This window comes from Nicotiana tabacum, chromosome 21, assembly GCF_000715075.1.
Source record: "Nicotiana tabacum cultivar K326 chromosome 21, ASM71507v2, whole genome shotgun sequence".
NCBI classification, from domain to species: domain Eukaryota; kingdom Viridiplantae; phylum Streptophyta; class Magnoliopsida; order Solanales; family Solanaceae; genus Nicotiana; species Nicotiana tabacum.
Window position 1 is genome coordinate 92,449,575 of NC_134100.1, and position 15,961 is coordinate 92,465,535.

The 15,961-nt window shown below is 35.0% G+C and overlaps 1 protein-coding gene across 5 annotated transcripts; it reads right to left on the reverse strand.

Annotated features, from left to right (window-relative positions):
• Positions 1 to 1,366: 1,366 nt before the first annotated feature.
• LOC107813141 (casein kinase 1-like protein 3) lies at positions 1,367 to 7,480 on the reverse strand. 5 transcript variants are annotated; one of them, XR_012704494.1, is made up of 17 exons: positions 7,094 to 7,468; positions 6,946 to 6,986; positions 6,134 to 6,203; positions 5,883 to 6,031; positions 5,358 to 5,453; positions 5,193 to 5,263; positions 4,937 to 4,998; positions 4,717 to 4,780; positions 4,529 to 4,613; positions 4,294 to 4,420; positions 4,088 to 4,164; positions 3,788 to 3,842; positions 3,414 to 3,553; positions 3,107 to 3,269; positions 2,770 to 2,972; positions 1,637 to 1,965; positions 1,367 to 1,530 (listed from the first exon to the last, which is right to left on the reverse strand). XR_012704494.1 is itself a non-coding variant. In XM_075242234.1 (15 exons), the coding sequence occupies exons 1-14, from the start codon at positions 7,167 to 7,169 to the stop codon at positions 3,114 to 3,116; spliced, it is 1,269 nt and encodes a 422-aa protein (XP_075098335.1). In that variant the 5' UTR covers positions 7,170 to 7,468; the 3' UTR covers positions 2,385 to 2,972; positions 3,107 to 3,113. The 5 variants fall into 5 exon arrangements, 1 of the variants encoding a protein (XP_075098335.1); XR_012704496.1 differs by adding an exon at positions 6,469 to 6,856 and having other exon boundaries at positions 1,367 to 1,965; positions 7,094 to 7,427; XR_012704493.1 differs by having other exon boundaries at positions 1,367 to 1,965; positions 7,094 to 7,480.
• Between the last annotated feature and the right edge of the window lie 8,481 nt (positions 7,481 to 15,961).

Consider the following 15,961-nt stretch of genomic DNA (forward strand, 5'->3'; position numbering starts at 1 on the left):
TAATTTTTCAATTATTTTGAGTAAGCTCAAAATAATTTTCTCGTGCATAACCTACCCCCAGCAAAATAGATGAAGATATTGTTAAAACTTCGATCAACAAAATTGAAAAAGGAATGATTAAAATGTGAGTAACAATTTGGATTTATTAAGTAGAATATTGCTTTTTACTATTAATGTTTGCAACTATCAACATGACTTTATGCGTAAGTATATCAATGTAATTATAATATGTCATATTGGGATGTTACCGACTGGTTATGTAAAGTTGGTGATATGAGACTCTTCGCGCTACTCGGAGAAAATATTTTTATTTTGATCGAATCAATTTATCGAATTAAGTTTGATTCATGTATGAGAATTTTATCTCTATCTCTACAACTAAATTTAGAGGAAAAAACATTATGTAAATTCACTAATTCTTTCACCACAACATAAAATGCAGACAAGTTAACTATAATAAAGAGATCCTCAACGCATGCCATATAAAAATGCAACGATAATTGTATAATAAATTTATTGCTTTTATAATATTAGACCATTTAGACAGTATTTCAAATAAAAGTTAAAAAAAATTGGACACATTAAAACTTAATGCAGGGTTGTTGACTCTTATTCAAGCCGGGGAATCACTGCTTAACAGCCTCAAGGCCAACCATTACAGAATAATCTGGTAATCCAATAAAGAAAGATACTCAAAAAACAAGAAATAAAGAAAAAAGAGTGCCATTGGCGTTTGATTTAAAAAAAAAACAGGTGAAAGTTTTCTTTCAAAATTAACATTTTCCATCTTGTAAAAAGTATATTTCAACCAAAATTTTACAAATATTTAAAACGTGTAAAAAAAACGATTTTCCTCAACTCTTGCCTCTACTAGCAATAATTTTGACCTTCACGGAAAACAAACACCACAACAGAGACCTCTCACCCTGCATTACCATTTAACAGCGCGATCAGCTACTATTTTGGAGCATAAATCTCATTGTCCAAAGTGAACGCCAATCACAGATAAGTATAACATTGTCAGGTCTCCAAATTCAGAATACAGAAGTAGCTCTCTTTGGATAGCATAAGCGCTGTCAGAATTCCAAGATCAAGCTGAATTATTGATCTTAATAGAATAGACAGCCAGGTGTATATGAATAGGAAGCAGGCAAGACCTTATCGAAAGCGAGTTCAGTGGCTCTGGTCAGTAGCACGATTGATATAACATAGTTGCCTCTTAAACCATTTCAAAACCGTGTATGCACTAAAGGGGAGTGAGAGGGGGGGGGGGGGGGCAGAAACAAGTAGAAATGGTGAAACTGTAGAAATGAGCGGGCAGGGACAAGCCACAACTACTCACTTTATGCAAATAAAGAGACGAAGATTTCACCACTCGACAGCCGGTTACTGATTTTTATTTATCCTGGCACTTAAAACGTGTAATCAATTATTTCTCCAGCACTATGTTGGAGCACAGCAGGGGTACCACAACCTTGCTGAAAATGAAATCAGCACAAAATTTGGATGTTGAAGCTCCGAGTTCAGGTCCTGACAAATCAAGGAGGACCTGATATTCAGCTCAAGCCAATTAAAAGGACCATAGTTTTTCTTCTGCAGCAGTTTTAATAAGCTGCTTGGTTATAGCAGATATTACCGGATCACACTTGAGAAGGCATACAGTACAGTTTGTCAATGTAACTTCCTCTCGAGCCTAGCAAGTCTGGCTTTCGCAAGACATTCGAGAGAAGGAATAAAAGCTCCGGCAGCAAGGTACCCAGAGCTATCATCCCGTCGAAGGAACCATTCGACTTGTTTAATGAAATGGTACCGGTGGATACTTGTCCATTACATACTTGATCAATCGCAAAACCAACGAAATTATGCAATCACTACTTCCAGCTCTTCTGAACTTGATCAAATCCAAGGAAGCCAGGACTCCGATTGAAACCACATCTCATAGCATATCATCTTCAAATGGAAATCCTGCACATTGCAAAAGTATGACTCATAATTGAGAAGCTGATTGCAAATAACTTGATCAAAATAGCCCACGAACAATATTCTTTGGTCAGACTTGCTGTAAACCGAATATTTTGAAGGCTAGTCACAGTCCAGGTGTAAGTCTATGCACCAAGGTATTTGGGCGGTCAAAATTGCCTATTGTCAATAGAGGAATCATCTTTAACCAAAACTTAGAACATTATAGAAACATAAAGATGTAAAAAAGCTACTATCAGACTCTATCAACTCACAGGAAATTACCAAATCAAAACTAGCAATATAACATTACCTGGTGACAAGCTCACCTATTTTGACCAGATGGCAACAGGGTTCAAAAAAACAATTAGACTTAAACGTAAGAGTGGGATGGGTGGTGGAGAAAGAGAAGTCCATAAATCAAATTTTACATCACAACTTTACACTCCTGATGAGAACACAGGAAGTGCTGCCTTTGATATATCACATTTCCAAACTTCTCAAAATTTCTGAGATACAATCCCATTACCAACATGTTTGTAACAATTCATTAGCTCACCACAAAATTAAGCGATAAAGATTACAACACATGCAACTTTGCGAGTGATGAATCAAGTGAAGAAAATAACCACCAATGTATGCACAAACGGAACTGCACAATTTTTGACAAATCACATATGATCTATTTTACATGGAAAAAGAGACATAAGGTGTCGCTAGTGCTTCATTTTTCAGCGGACAGGAGCCACCCTGATCTTAATGCAAGGATGGACCAATTCGTTTATAGTCATCTTAGGAAAAATATCTAACCCGAGCTCCCAAAGAAAGACAAACAGCTGCTGCCATCTGCTTTCATGTCCAGCTCAGTCCACACCCTCTTCAGCTTGTGAAATTGCGAAAATCAGGGAGCAGACCATGATCAGCCACCCGAATCATCCATACAAGCTTATAATCACAGAATAAGGATGAGCTGCCTAATTGGACGGCACATTAGCCTCACCTTCATCTTAATCCTGAAAAGGAAAGAAAGGATCTTGTTATCATGAATCAAAATGCTTCTTGTCCACAATCACAATTGCGATGTCCAGGAATATGCCACCCGTCCCCAAAGCAAAGACACACGAAAAGAGTAGAGCAAGAAGAGTACCTATTTATCACTTTGCAGAAGAAATACGTCGCAAGGAGGAAATCCAGCTGCTGCCATTATCACCATCATGAGTTGTTTCAGCAGGCAATGCAGGTTTTGTGGCGTTTGCTCTAGGTAAAACAGGAGCTAATGAAGTAGATGGCATGTGTGCACTACTTAGTACCTACAAGATGAAATGGAAGTTAATGAGAAGCCTACTTGGGCAGAGATATTAGAAGGAAGAATAATAACAAGACATGGTAAACAGACAATGCTAAAAGCGAAGAAAACTTTATCTGAAACAAGGCTATGAAAAAGTATTACTTACATTTCTCTCAAGATTGGCAGAAGTTAAATTCCTGTTAGTTGGTGACTTAAATTGCATACGAATTCCAGGACTGGAAGGATTGTTCGGTCTTATGCGATCAGTCACCTCAGTAACATAAGGTCCATTGTTGCCTGTAGAAACTGTAGAAGGAACAGCTCAGCAACCTTATTACAGCAACAGAAAGTGACTTGACATCCAAAAAATACAAGTATGTCTCCACTAGCATACTTCTATCTTTAATTTATCTGCCAGTCCTTTACACTTTAATGATGGGTTATAACCACTCAACCCAGAATACGGAAAGTATTTTGTGCTGGTAGAATCCAGAGAATGCAAGCCACAATCACGAAATGATAAGAGATTCAGTTACTAACCTTGACGCTTTTCAACATCCATTGGAATTGCCCGGCTGCTCTCACCGACAACTTGCTGCAAAAATAACAGCGCTAGTTCAAAAAAGGTTAAGGAAAGAATCAAAACTTTGATAAAACCTAGCTCATGCAGCTATCCTTGACTAAAAAACTGTATTATTCAGCCCGTTGAAACGGAAATATTTATTTAAGCAAGCAACAAGAAGAATTGTAGAAGCTCAAAATATTGTGGGTCATCAAACTGAGAAGTGACTAATCATAGTCAAAATGAATTCAGGAAATATGACAAGCTAAGAATGATACCCGGTGCTGTGGTTTACTTGTTTGTGCCTGTTGGTACTTTAGGATGGTCCAATCAAATATGTAATCAAATTCATATCCTGCATGACACATAGAAGCACGTCAGTTGAACTTCTGCCAACGGATTTTTATGTAATCAGCTCAGTAGGATATTTTAACAGAGAACAATGGTATAGTCCAAGGACTTGATGAGCTTAACTTACACATACCTTGACGGGTAAAAAGCTCACGGAATAGGCGCTTTAAAAATCCATAATCAGGCCGCTGATCAAATGTCAACGAATGACAGTAATGGAAATACGAAGCAAACTCAACAGGATGAGACTTGCATAAAACCTTCACCAATAAACAGTACAAAGAGTCAGAATAAGAACCTTAAAAATACTGTTAGAAAAAAAAAAGACAATGAGCAGTGGCTAGGGAAGCTATTCAGTGTACACGTGCCTCAATAGGAGTTGATAACTTCTTTTGACATATTTTGTCATACTTTTGCTTCTTTGTGGCAGCTTTTAGACCCTGCCATGGGAGGCTGTTGAAGAACCAATATATTGGTCAAAACAATATTTGATACACGTGCATGTAGAAGGACCAAAGAGAAAAAAAGGTTTAATCTAATTGAAAAAAACACGCACCTGCCTCTCAAGAAATAAAGTAGGACATATCCAAGAGATTCTAAATCATCCCGCCGGCTTTGCTCTGCATAACATACAAAAATGATTTAAATGTTAAGAGAGGTTCTGTTTTAACAGCTTTCTTTCTCACAGGCAGGATAATGGTTACTTATTTTTCTTTCCAAATGGGGGAGATGATGGGGAGAGAGAAACAAGCAAGGAAAAGAATATGTGTGCTTACCAATTCCGAGATGAGTATTACAACTGGCATAACGTGCAGTTCCCGTTAAATTTTTGTTCTCTCTGCACAAAAGAAAAGATACTAAAATTAGATCTATAATGCTGCATTTCAAAGAATGATCGAGGTTCTCTTTTCGAACTTTTAACCAAATAAAATTACAATCAGGCATCAACACTCATGAGAGTACCTGGAAGCTTAAAGGTAAATGATAAATGATGAAATTAGTTCAGATTAGAAGATTCAAAAACTTAAATACCTGTAAGGAATATGGCGATTTGTAGTTGCATCACGATATCTTTTAGCAAGACCAAAATCAATAACATAAACCTGAAATTTACACAATGAGAATAGCATTTAATCAGAACAAAAGAAAAAGAAACCCAACAATAAAACCAATAAAAAGAGGTGGAATGTAGAGTACCTGATTTGCTTTTCGACCAAGACCCATCAGAAAGTTGTCAGGCTTAATATCCCTGTGTAGAAAGCCTTTAGAGTGTACATATTCAATTCTGGTAATCTGATAATAGGAGAGGCACAAGAACCTGATTAGCCAAGCTGCTAAAAAGGAAAAGCCAGCAAGAAATTCAAACAATAAATTGCTTAATTAAAAAATAAAAAGTTCAAACAATAAATTGAACATGGTGCAAAAGTCCTAAGAATTTATTGGAAAGGCACCAATCTTTTTGTGCTGTTTAAAAATATATTAAGGTTTAATATTTCTCCAATATCTATGTGACGAGAAAATCATTGACAAAAAAATCAGACAGATCAAACATAGCCCAACAATTTTACTTAAAAAGAATTGCTGAGAATTATAATGGATAAGAATATTGGGAAGGGGGGAGTCCAATAGGTAGAAATAGCAGCTATTGTCAGACAGGTTCTAATTGTACCAAAACATAGTCGCACAAATGTTATAAAGAGTGTTGAGGAAAACTGTTGTTACCATCTGGTCAGCCAACATTAAAACAGTCTTCAATGAAAGCTTCCGGTCACAGTAGACAAAGAGATCTTCCAAACTAGGACCCAGCAAATCCATGACCAGAACGTTGTCATCACCATCCACACCAGACCATTTTATATGTGGTATACCACCTAGAAAAGTACAGAAAATAAATTACACATAATCAGTATTCTAACCATAAAGTGCACAAAATATACATCAACATCACTAAAAAAAATAAGTAAAAAACATACTTCCTCCTTGGAGAATATTGTACAACTTGGCCTCGTAGAGAAGTTGAGGATGTTTAGTCTTATTATTCTCCTGCAAAAAGTCTTATCATGTTAGATCCCAGCAACATGTGAATAACCAGTGGAATAAAGAAAGTTACTAATAATGCAAAAAGTTACTAATAAAGCAAATAACCAGTGGAATAAAGAAAGAAAGAAAATACAGAGAAAACCGTGAAAATACATCAACATCATTCTACTATAACAGTAATCAAGGAAATCTCAGTCTGCTACTGATAAATTAAATGCTTTGGCTAGGAAAAATTAGTAAAATTATATTTAAAATATAGTTAACAAACCCTAGTTGCCATATATAGCAGACAGACTCCACAAATAGCTGTCTTTAAGCTCTTTTTCAATAGCAATTGTGCCAGGGCCAGCTTGTGCGCATCTCAACAATTCCACCAGGAACCTGTTACGTCCCACCAGCACATGTATCAGGTCTGGACAGCTTGCGCGCCCTCGATTATTCAACCAGCACATGTACCAGGTAACTCTGCCAACGAAGTGGAATTTGAACCTAAGGCATCATGGTTCTCCTCCCACTTCACTGACCACCACCAGGCTACTTCTCTGGGTGCTAAGTAGCTGTCTTTAATCTCATATCCACATAATGAGGATTCCAAAAAGGAAGTACAAAATTTACCTCATGATCCAATTACAATTAGACTTAACTAGTTTACCTTCCTGATACACAAAGCGCTTATCAAATGAAAAGGAAACATTAAACAAAATCAACAAAATTCAAGGCTTTTAAGCAAATAAAAAAAACTCACAATTTTTACTGCGACGATCTCAAACGAATCAATATGTGTAGCTGCAAAAACAAAAATCCACGCATAATTATCAAAATTCACATCAAACTTTAAAAGTATCCAAGCTCAATTAATAAAACAATGCTCAAAACATATAAATTACACTAACCGAGGAAAATTTCACCAAACGATCCACTACCGATTTTGCGACCGAGCTTGAATTTACCTCCGACGATCCTTTCCATAGCTTAGATCGACGGCTCAGATTAGATCAGATCAGATTCTTCCAGATCATGAAAAACAAAAAAAACGCTTTTTTGAAGATTCGGAGTAGTCGCAAATCGAAATACACAAACGAAAAAGGGATTAGTAATTGAAATTATCTAAAAAATGAATCACGCCGGCGAAGAACGTCAGGATTTTCCGGTGAAAAAGACGGCGGAGAGGAGTTTGGGGGGGGGGGGGCGAGGGGGTAGGTATGAAGTGGTGAAGACTGATGAGGTGAGGGATTAGAGTATTTTTTCCGTGTATATGCGCTGTGATTACGTTACGGTTCACGAGCGCACAAATGAGGAAAGAGGATAAAGTTGCCACGTGGATCACCAAATTGTGGTTGGTTTGACTTTTGCGGGACTGAATAATGTAGTTTAATTGGCCCATTTGAAATAATGGGCTGGATTTTGGTTAAGGATATGGGCCTAGCCTAGCTTATGCAATTGTAAAAATTGCATGCAGTGGTCCTTTTTAACTTGTACCCGCTTTCTTTTTTCATTTGCATTCGTATTCATTTTTTTGTTAAAAGTATTTTAAAAAGATAATTTTGTTCTTATTTAGTAAAAGACTACTTTCTCTCCAAGTATAAGGCATATTGTCTCTTGTCTCTGTCTCTCTCTCCTTCTTCGCGGTTTTGATTTGTTCTTCTCTGAAATCAAACGGTTTTCGGCATTGCATCCTGCTTGATTTTGCAATTGTTTCTTTCCTAACAACATTAAGTATAATCACAGGCACGATTTTAATAGTTGCTTTTGCACATTGCATTAACTTTGTATGTGATTTTAATTTAGGATTAGTTTTATGATTTAATTTCTAGGTTTTTTATTGATAGTAATCTTAGTTGAATCGTTTTTCTTTTTTTATTTGTGCTAAAACAGTTTCCTAGGTTTTTAGTTTGATTAGTGTATTAATTTTGTAGGTTTTACTTTTACGATTAGTGTTTTTAGATTTTTTGAAACTGTATTTGTGTTTTTGATAAAAATTCTATATATTTTTTGGTGATTTTTGGAGACGTTGAAATTTTTAAAAACTTTGAGATTCAAATAGATGTTGCTATTAAAGTGTGAAGTTTTTAATAATACTTCAAGGATAACTTAATTCTAGGGGCTGAAGGTTTGTTTTGTGTTTTGTAAAAGTATTTTTGTTTTGTTTTTGATGAACTTCAACATTATTTGGAGTTGAATTTGTGTTCTGTATTTGTAAAACTACAGCATATTTTGACTGAATTTTTTATTCTGTAATTTCTGAACTTCAGTATTCTTAAAGCTGAAGTTTCGTTATGTATTTGCTGAAGTTTTGTTCTGTATTTCTCTGAAGTTAGAGGGCTTTAAAATATAACTTAAGCTAAATTGTGCTGAAGTTTTAACTAATTTTTTTTTATAATGTTCTAAATTTATTTTTCCTACCTTTAATTGTTTTTGAACATATGGCATCTACGAAATCCAAAGCACCTAAAGATCCTAAAGCACCTAAAGCACCTAGAATACGTAAAGCTCCTTAAGTCCCTGTTGTTGTACCTACAAAATCAGGGGAGAGATATTATGAGTTTCGATGTTGGTTTAATTGTCGTGCTTACTGGAAGGAGAACCACGGTTTGAAGGGTTTAATTGCAACTTTCTTGACTCCTGCATAATAGGAGAAGCTGAATAATGGTATATTTCGGTATATCATGGCTATTGAGAATTTCCATTGCAGCATGGAGTTGGTTCACTATTTGATTCTTTCTCCCGTATTCACCAATGATCGAGATTCCATTATTTTCAAGATTTTTGGTGGTGATGTGTCATTCAGCCTTGAAGACTTTCACATTATGTGTGGTTTGAGGATCACAATACATAATGTTGAAAAAACAATTAAACGGGAGAGTAAGATTCTGAAGCGCTATTTTGGAAAATCTAAGGGTGTGACCTTGAAGGACATTCGAGAATATATGATACAGAATCAAATTGAAAAGGATGGTGTGAATTTCAAACACGTATGCGAGAGTGATGAAGATGCTGTGAAGCTTATGGAAATTCTTATTGTGGAGTTTATTTTGTTCGGAAGAAAGAATGAATCAACTGTGTTGGAGGAGTATGTAGCTATTGTTGAAGACGATTAGGCTTATCTTAATCATCCTTGGGGTAATGCATCTTATGAGAAGTTTATTACTTCAATGAAACATGTTTTGGATAACAAGGACAAAAATAATCCAACTGAGTATACTGTAGGTGGATTTCCATATCCATTATGTGTTTGGTTCTATGAGCGCTTCCCATATATTAGGGACAAATATTTAAAAGATTACGACTACCTTGATGTCTCTCAGGTTCCCAGGATGTTACGTTATACATCTTTGGGAGAGCCTAAATTTAAAGAACTTCATGAGTATTACTTCAGTAATCATGGTGTAAATTAATGTTCTTTATTTTTTCCTTTCTCTGTAGTTTTGTTAATATGTTGACATATCAGTTTTATTTTATTTTTGATAATATACTTTTTTGTATTAAACAGAAAAATCCGACATTTAGGGTATTGGAGATAATTCCTACCGAAGAGGAATTGAATTCAATGCCTTTGATTAGACAATTACCATGCAGCCGTATTCATTCGAAGGTACTGAATCCGGTTCGTTCAACTGGTGAATCACCACACAGTTAGAGTCGATCAAAAGAAACCAATCGAACTCCTATAATTGGAGAATTACCTCGTACCCAGAGTCATTCTAAACGTTCTACAACAACGTTTGATGATGAATTAGTTAACAGAATATGTCGTGTAAGTTTTTTTGTGTGTTTAAATGATGAAAATAATGATATATTCATGTATATTAACCAAATCCAAGTTAGAATCACCTACCTCGATGAATTTCTTGAAAATTCCATGAAAAATCGCCACAAATCAAGTTCCCAAAGTCCAAATATGAAATATGAGATGAAACCCTCGTTTATATGGTACCAATCTGATCTCCCAATGTGATGACCGCAAAATTTTTGTGCGGTCCGCACATTCCAGGTTCTGCGGCTGCAATCCAAATTGTGCGGCCGCACTTCAGCAGCCTTTGCACTACCATGCTTCAGTAAATTAACCATAACTTTCTCTATAAATGTCCAAATGATTAATGGTATATTTTTCTGAAACTAGATTCAAAGGGCTACAACTTTCTTTTTTGAATTATCTCCAAATTCCTTATAGATTAAAAGATACAAGCTTCCGAAATCGGACCATCTAACATACAGAATCCCTTTTCTACGGCCGCGAGAAGAATTCTGCGGTTCGCACAATTCCTCTGCGGTCCGTACTTTTTCTTTGTGGTCCACACAATGTGCCCCCCCCCCAACCACCACTTCAAAAGTTTCAGAACAACATCAGAGTGCCGAAATGCCCAGACTCGCTCAAAACTCATCCCGAAACATACCCGAGCCACTCAGGACCCCGTACGAATGTATCAACAAGTTTCAAAACATATTACAGACCTATTCGAGTCTCAAATCACATATAACAACATCGAAACGACGAATCGTACCATAATTCAAACTTAGAAATTTTTAAACCTTTCGATTTTCAAAACTCGAGCCGAACTATAACAATTCAATTCGGAATGAACTCAAATTTTGCGTACAAGTCATAAATGATGTAACAAAGCTACTGAGATTTTCGGAACCACAATCTAAACCCGATATCATCAAAGTCAACTCTCAATCAAACTTATGAACATTCCAAACCTTCAAATTTCCAGCTTTCGTCAATTGGTGTCGAAACCTTCTAGAAATATCCAAATAAAATTCTGGGCATACGCCCAAGTCTAAAATCACTATCCGGACCTAACAAAATTATCAAAACTCTAATCTGAGGTTGAATACTAAAAAGTCAAACTTGGTTAACTCTTCCAAGTTAAAGCTTCAAACATGAAATTCATTCTTCCGAACTAATTCTGAAACACCTGAAAACTAAAACCGGCGATTCACACACGTCATAATACATCATATGAAGTTATTCATGACTTCAAATAGTTGAAAGAAGTATACATACTCAAAACGACCGATCGGGTTGTTACAAATAGAGTCGAGAAAATCCTTCCGCAGAATACTCCAAGGCTCCCCAACGATGCCGCACCATTGAATGAAGCTGGAGTTGCTGAGATCGACAAAGGTATGCAGTCTGGCAATAGCGCAGTGGAAGGCAAACGTCAAGGTATTCTATACATCACGAATTTATTACATTTGATCCAAGTATTTATTTTCAGTTTGAAATTTTACATACTTTCTTTTATTTTTTGTGATTTTTAATGATTATTCAAAAAGACTCGATGTAGCCGAAAAAGAAATTGGAGAGCTCATTCGGCTATATGAAAAAATAGAAATATATCTCTTCACACGTGTTGGTTCACAGGCAGGTGTGAAGTGTCTTTGTAGTATTTTTAAAATTTAATCAGTATTATTTAATTTCTTTTTTGCATGAAGATATAGGCATATGTGAGGGTAATGCAAGCGGATCCGTTGGTATGCAAACACCATCTGTGTCGCAACACTTAGACCAGGTATTTATTTGCTGCATTTCGATTACAAGGTATTTTTTTGCCTAATGTGTGTTTCTATCAATTTTATTTATGTATATATTTTTCTTGTTTTTTGCAGATCTCATCTGATGCATCACAACTTCTTCCAAATCCTAAGAGAAGGAAGGTGTCCAGTTCTCCTAATGTTTTACGTGATACCAGTGATATCCTCAACTTCAATTTATGTTCATTTTCATTGGGTAGTACACAAGAGACTGGTTTAAAAGCTAATTTTGTTGTTGTTGTTGTTGGTGAAGAGAGACAGGAACATCATGAACAACAATGAGTTGGTCAAGTATCTGCCCTATGGCTGTGGATTTTTCCCCTGCTGCTGAACCGCAACAGTTAGTTGCGACTGAGTAGCAGGAACAACAAGCAAAAAGAAAACCAGCTAAAGTAGGGAAAATGATTCGTATGGAGAGTATTTGGTTGAAATCTCTTTACGTCATTCCTAATCAAAAGGCAAAGGGGCAAGATTGGAAAGAAGGAAAGATTACACGAAGGTGTCCCTTCCATTATATAAATCAAGACAGCAGATTGATGCAGAGATTTACAGACTGGTTGAAGACGGATGCCGGGGAATATAATTCCAAGCCATTCAGATTTGTTGGAATCGATATTCCAAAGTCATTCTTTACCGAGCTCTTGGACTCTACCTCTGATCTTGCAGATGAAGTAAGTTATTAAGTTTGTTTTTTGAATTGGTTTTGAACTGTATTTCCTAAATCTTTAGCCTTATGTTTGTTTTAAAGTTTTTGTACTGTAATTTGGTAAACTTCAGACTTATGCATGCTTAAGTTTTTTAGTTCATTTGTTAAAACATCATACTAAAAGATGCTGAAGTTTTGTCCTGCAGTCTGTAGTTTAGCAATGAGTTTTTTCCCTAAAAACTTCAGACTATAAATGCTGAAGTTGTTTAGTTTATTTGCTAAAACTTCAGACTAAATATGCTGAAGTTTTTGTCCTGCAGTCTCTAGTTTTGTAATGAGTTTTTTTCTAAACTTTAAATTAAACATGCTGAAGTTTTTTAGTTTATTTCCTAACACTTCATACTGAACATGCTTAAGTTTTTGTCATGCAGTTTTGTAGTTTTGTAATAATTTTTTTCTAAACTTCATACTTATGCGTGCTGAATTTTTTAGTTCATTACCTAAACTTATTTTTTACTATGAACTATATTGTGGTTAAGTTCACATATTTATTTTTTGTTGTTGTTCATTTACAACATATTAAAGTGGGCATATATTTCTTGCACAAAAAATATTGCTATCACCTTCCAAGTTATCCAAAATCAAAATGTGCAATAACAAATTTATTTTTTGATCAGTATATGACTAAGTTGGCTAGTGTTCATCCTTCAGATGAACAAAAGGAGAAAATTAGAATAAGGAAGGAAAAGAGAATGGAGGAGAAAATAAAAGTGGAAGAGAAAAAGAGCAAATCAAAAAGAAAGCGGGCTATCAAAAACAAGTGATTGAGGAAGCTGTGGATTATGAAGAAGAAATGGAGATTGAGGAACTTACCGAGTTTACCTGGTTTATTGAGGAATCAACTGCTGAAAAGGTGACCAACTACGTAAGTGGCATTGACCTTTCATGTGGTATCTCATGGGCATCTGCCGAAAAAGTATTCTTTCCATTTCGACTTAATCCAAATGTTGGTCAGTCATCTATTCACTACTTTCTTGGAATTCTGTACTTTCAAACCAAAACTATATATGTGTACGATTCCTTGAGCAATTCACCATATGAGCGTGCGTTGGAACATGTCCAAAATTATGCCTGGTTGATCACACACTTGCTCGAATGCTTGAATTTTGGCACACACAATAAAACTTATCAAGAAAATCCTGTGAAAAGTTTTATGATTAAGTGGATGAACACACCCCTACAGGAGAACAAGTACGTGTTTGGCATATGTTTACCATGCATCATATCTTTATCGGTTTTTCTTTATTTTTTAGAGTTGTGTTATTATGTTAATTAATCTTCAATTTTTTTCATGTTCTTTTTTTAGCGTTGATTGTGGTATACTTGCTCTTAAGTTCCTTGAGATGCGGTTGAAGCAAGATGATGTTTTCAAATTCAAACAAAGTGATGCGTTGACATTCAGGAGAGAATTGGCTGCGAATCTTTGGGCTCATGGAAAGTGGAAAGAAGATAGCGGTTATGAAACTCCAGAGGAGCAACTAGGACATGACTATGAAGAATATGAAGACACTCTATGTGAATTTTCTCAATAGAGAATAAATTGTAAATGAAAAATAATTTTTTTTTTTTCAATGATGTAAGTGAACAAAATTGGATTTGAGAATATATATTATTTTTTGTGAATTATGTGATGTCTATCTTTTAATTTTTTGTTCTCTTCGCGTTAATTAGTCTGAAGTTGTCTTGGATTGTATCAAATACTTTTGTCTCTTTTATCATGAACTTAAGCATATTTTTTGAAACTTCAGCATGTTTAGTGTGAAGTTTTAGCAAGTGAACTAAATAACTTCAGCACGCATTAGCAGAAACTCATTAGAAAATTACATACTGTACGACAAAAACTTAAACATGTCTAGTCTGAAGTTTTAGCAAATGAACTAAAAATATTTTGCTTGTTTAGACTGAAGTTTCGGATAAAACTCATGACAAAACTGTTGATTATAGGACAAAACTTCAGCATGTTTTGGTATGAAGTTTTAGCAAATGAACTTCAGCATCCATTAGCATGAAGTTTTAGCTTCAATGTGAAACAACTTCATGCTACATTAGCATGAAATTTTAGCTTCAGCCTGTTTAGTGTGAAGTGTTAGGAAATGAATAAAAAAACTTTAGCATGGATAAGTTTGAAGTTAAGCAAAAACTCAATAGAAAATTACGTATTGTTGGGAAAAACTTCAGCATGTTCGATCTGAAGTGTTAGCAAATGAACTAAACAACTTCAACATATTTAGTTTGAAGTTTTTAGGAAAAAACTCATTGCTAAACTACAGACTGCAGGACAAAACTTGAGCATGTTTTGATATTTTTTAACTTGAAACTTATCTTTTTGTATTTACGAGCTACTTTTTGTCTTTTACCACCTAATTCATCTTACATTTTATTTGTCTGACCATATAGTAAATGACCTGAAAAGTTACTTTTGCATTTAGAAATAGTAAATAAAGCCTTTTAATTTGACTTTGGCTTTTCAAGCTGAAGTTATTTTTTTACTATAGAAAAACTGTGGGCTTATTAGGTCGAAATTACATTTCTTTTTGCATTTACCACCTACTTGTTGTCTTTTACCACCTACTTATCTTGTTACATTCAATTTCTCTGAACGTAAAACAGTAAACAGACTTGAAAAGTTACCTTTGCATTTATATATATTAAATTGATTAGGTGCACACTTTGGCTATATTAACAATCTCTTTACTTGAAAATTTCATAGTCATCCATAGACTTCTATTATATTTCTTTAAATTCATATTTATCCATAGCCTTTTAGCTTTTTTAAAAAAACAATGTCTGATGCTAGCGGAAGTAAGAAGCTTACAATGGATGAACTTATGCAGAAGTGAGAGAGTTTAAAGTCTGATTAGAATAGTAACGTACCAATGGCTAATCTTATACAGAAGTGGGAGCAAATAAAGGTTGATTGGGAAAGAATCAGACCACCATTTTTTTGTTGATGAATCATTGCAGAACAGGCTGAACCTCGAACGTAGTTGTGAAGGTTATTCAACCTTGTTCGACAAGGTTGTCCAGCAGTTTGATTCTTCTATGTTTCCCATCAGGGACGACTATGCCAAGATGGAAAATAGCTTGAAGAGACTTCTTTATCTTATGGACAAAGTAATAATTGAACAAAATCAGTTACGTGATCAATTCAACAAGCTGAAGTGCGATCTCATGAGACTTTGTGGTCTTTTACCCAAGTATCATATAATTATCTCTGATTCGGATGATGATGAGATATATAGAGAAATTGAGGAGTACTATTCTGATGATGGTGGTGATGCTTAATTTTTTTAATCCCCTTTTTATGTTTTTCTTCTGTATTTTTGTTAATATTTTTTATGGCTTTCTTTTGTTTTGTGTGGTTTTTTATCTTGTAATACGTATATATAAATGAAAATCATGTTTCTTTTTCTTGTATATTTTTTTTGAATTTTGAAGGCTGCACTCTCATTTTAATATGGTGTCTTCTTTTGTCTCACTTTTTGAGTCTTTGTTTGGTCCCTATAATATCTATCAC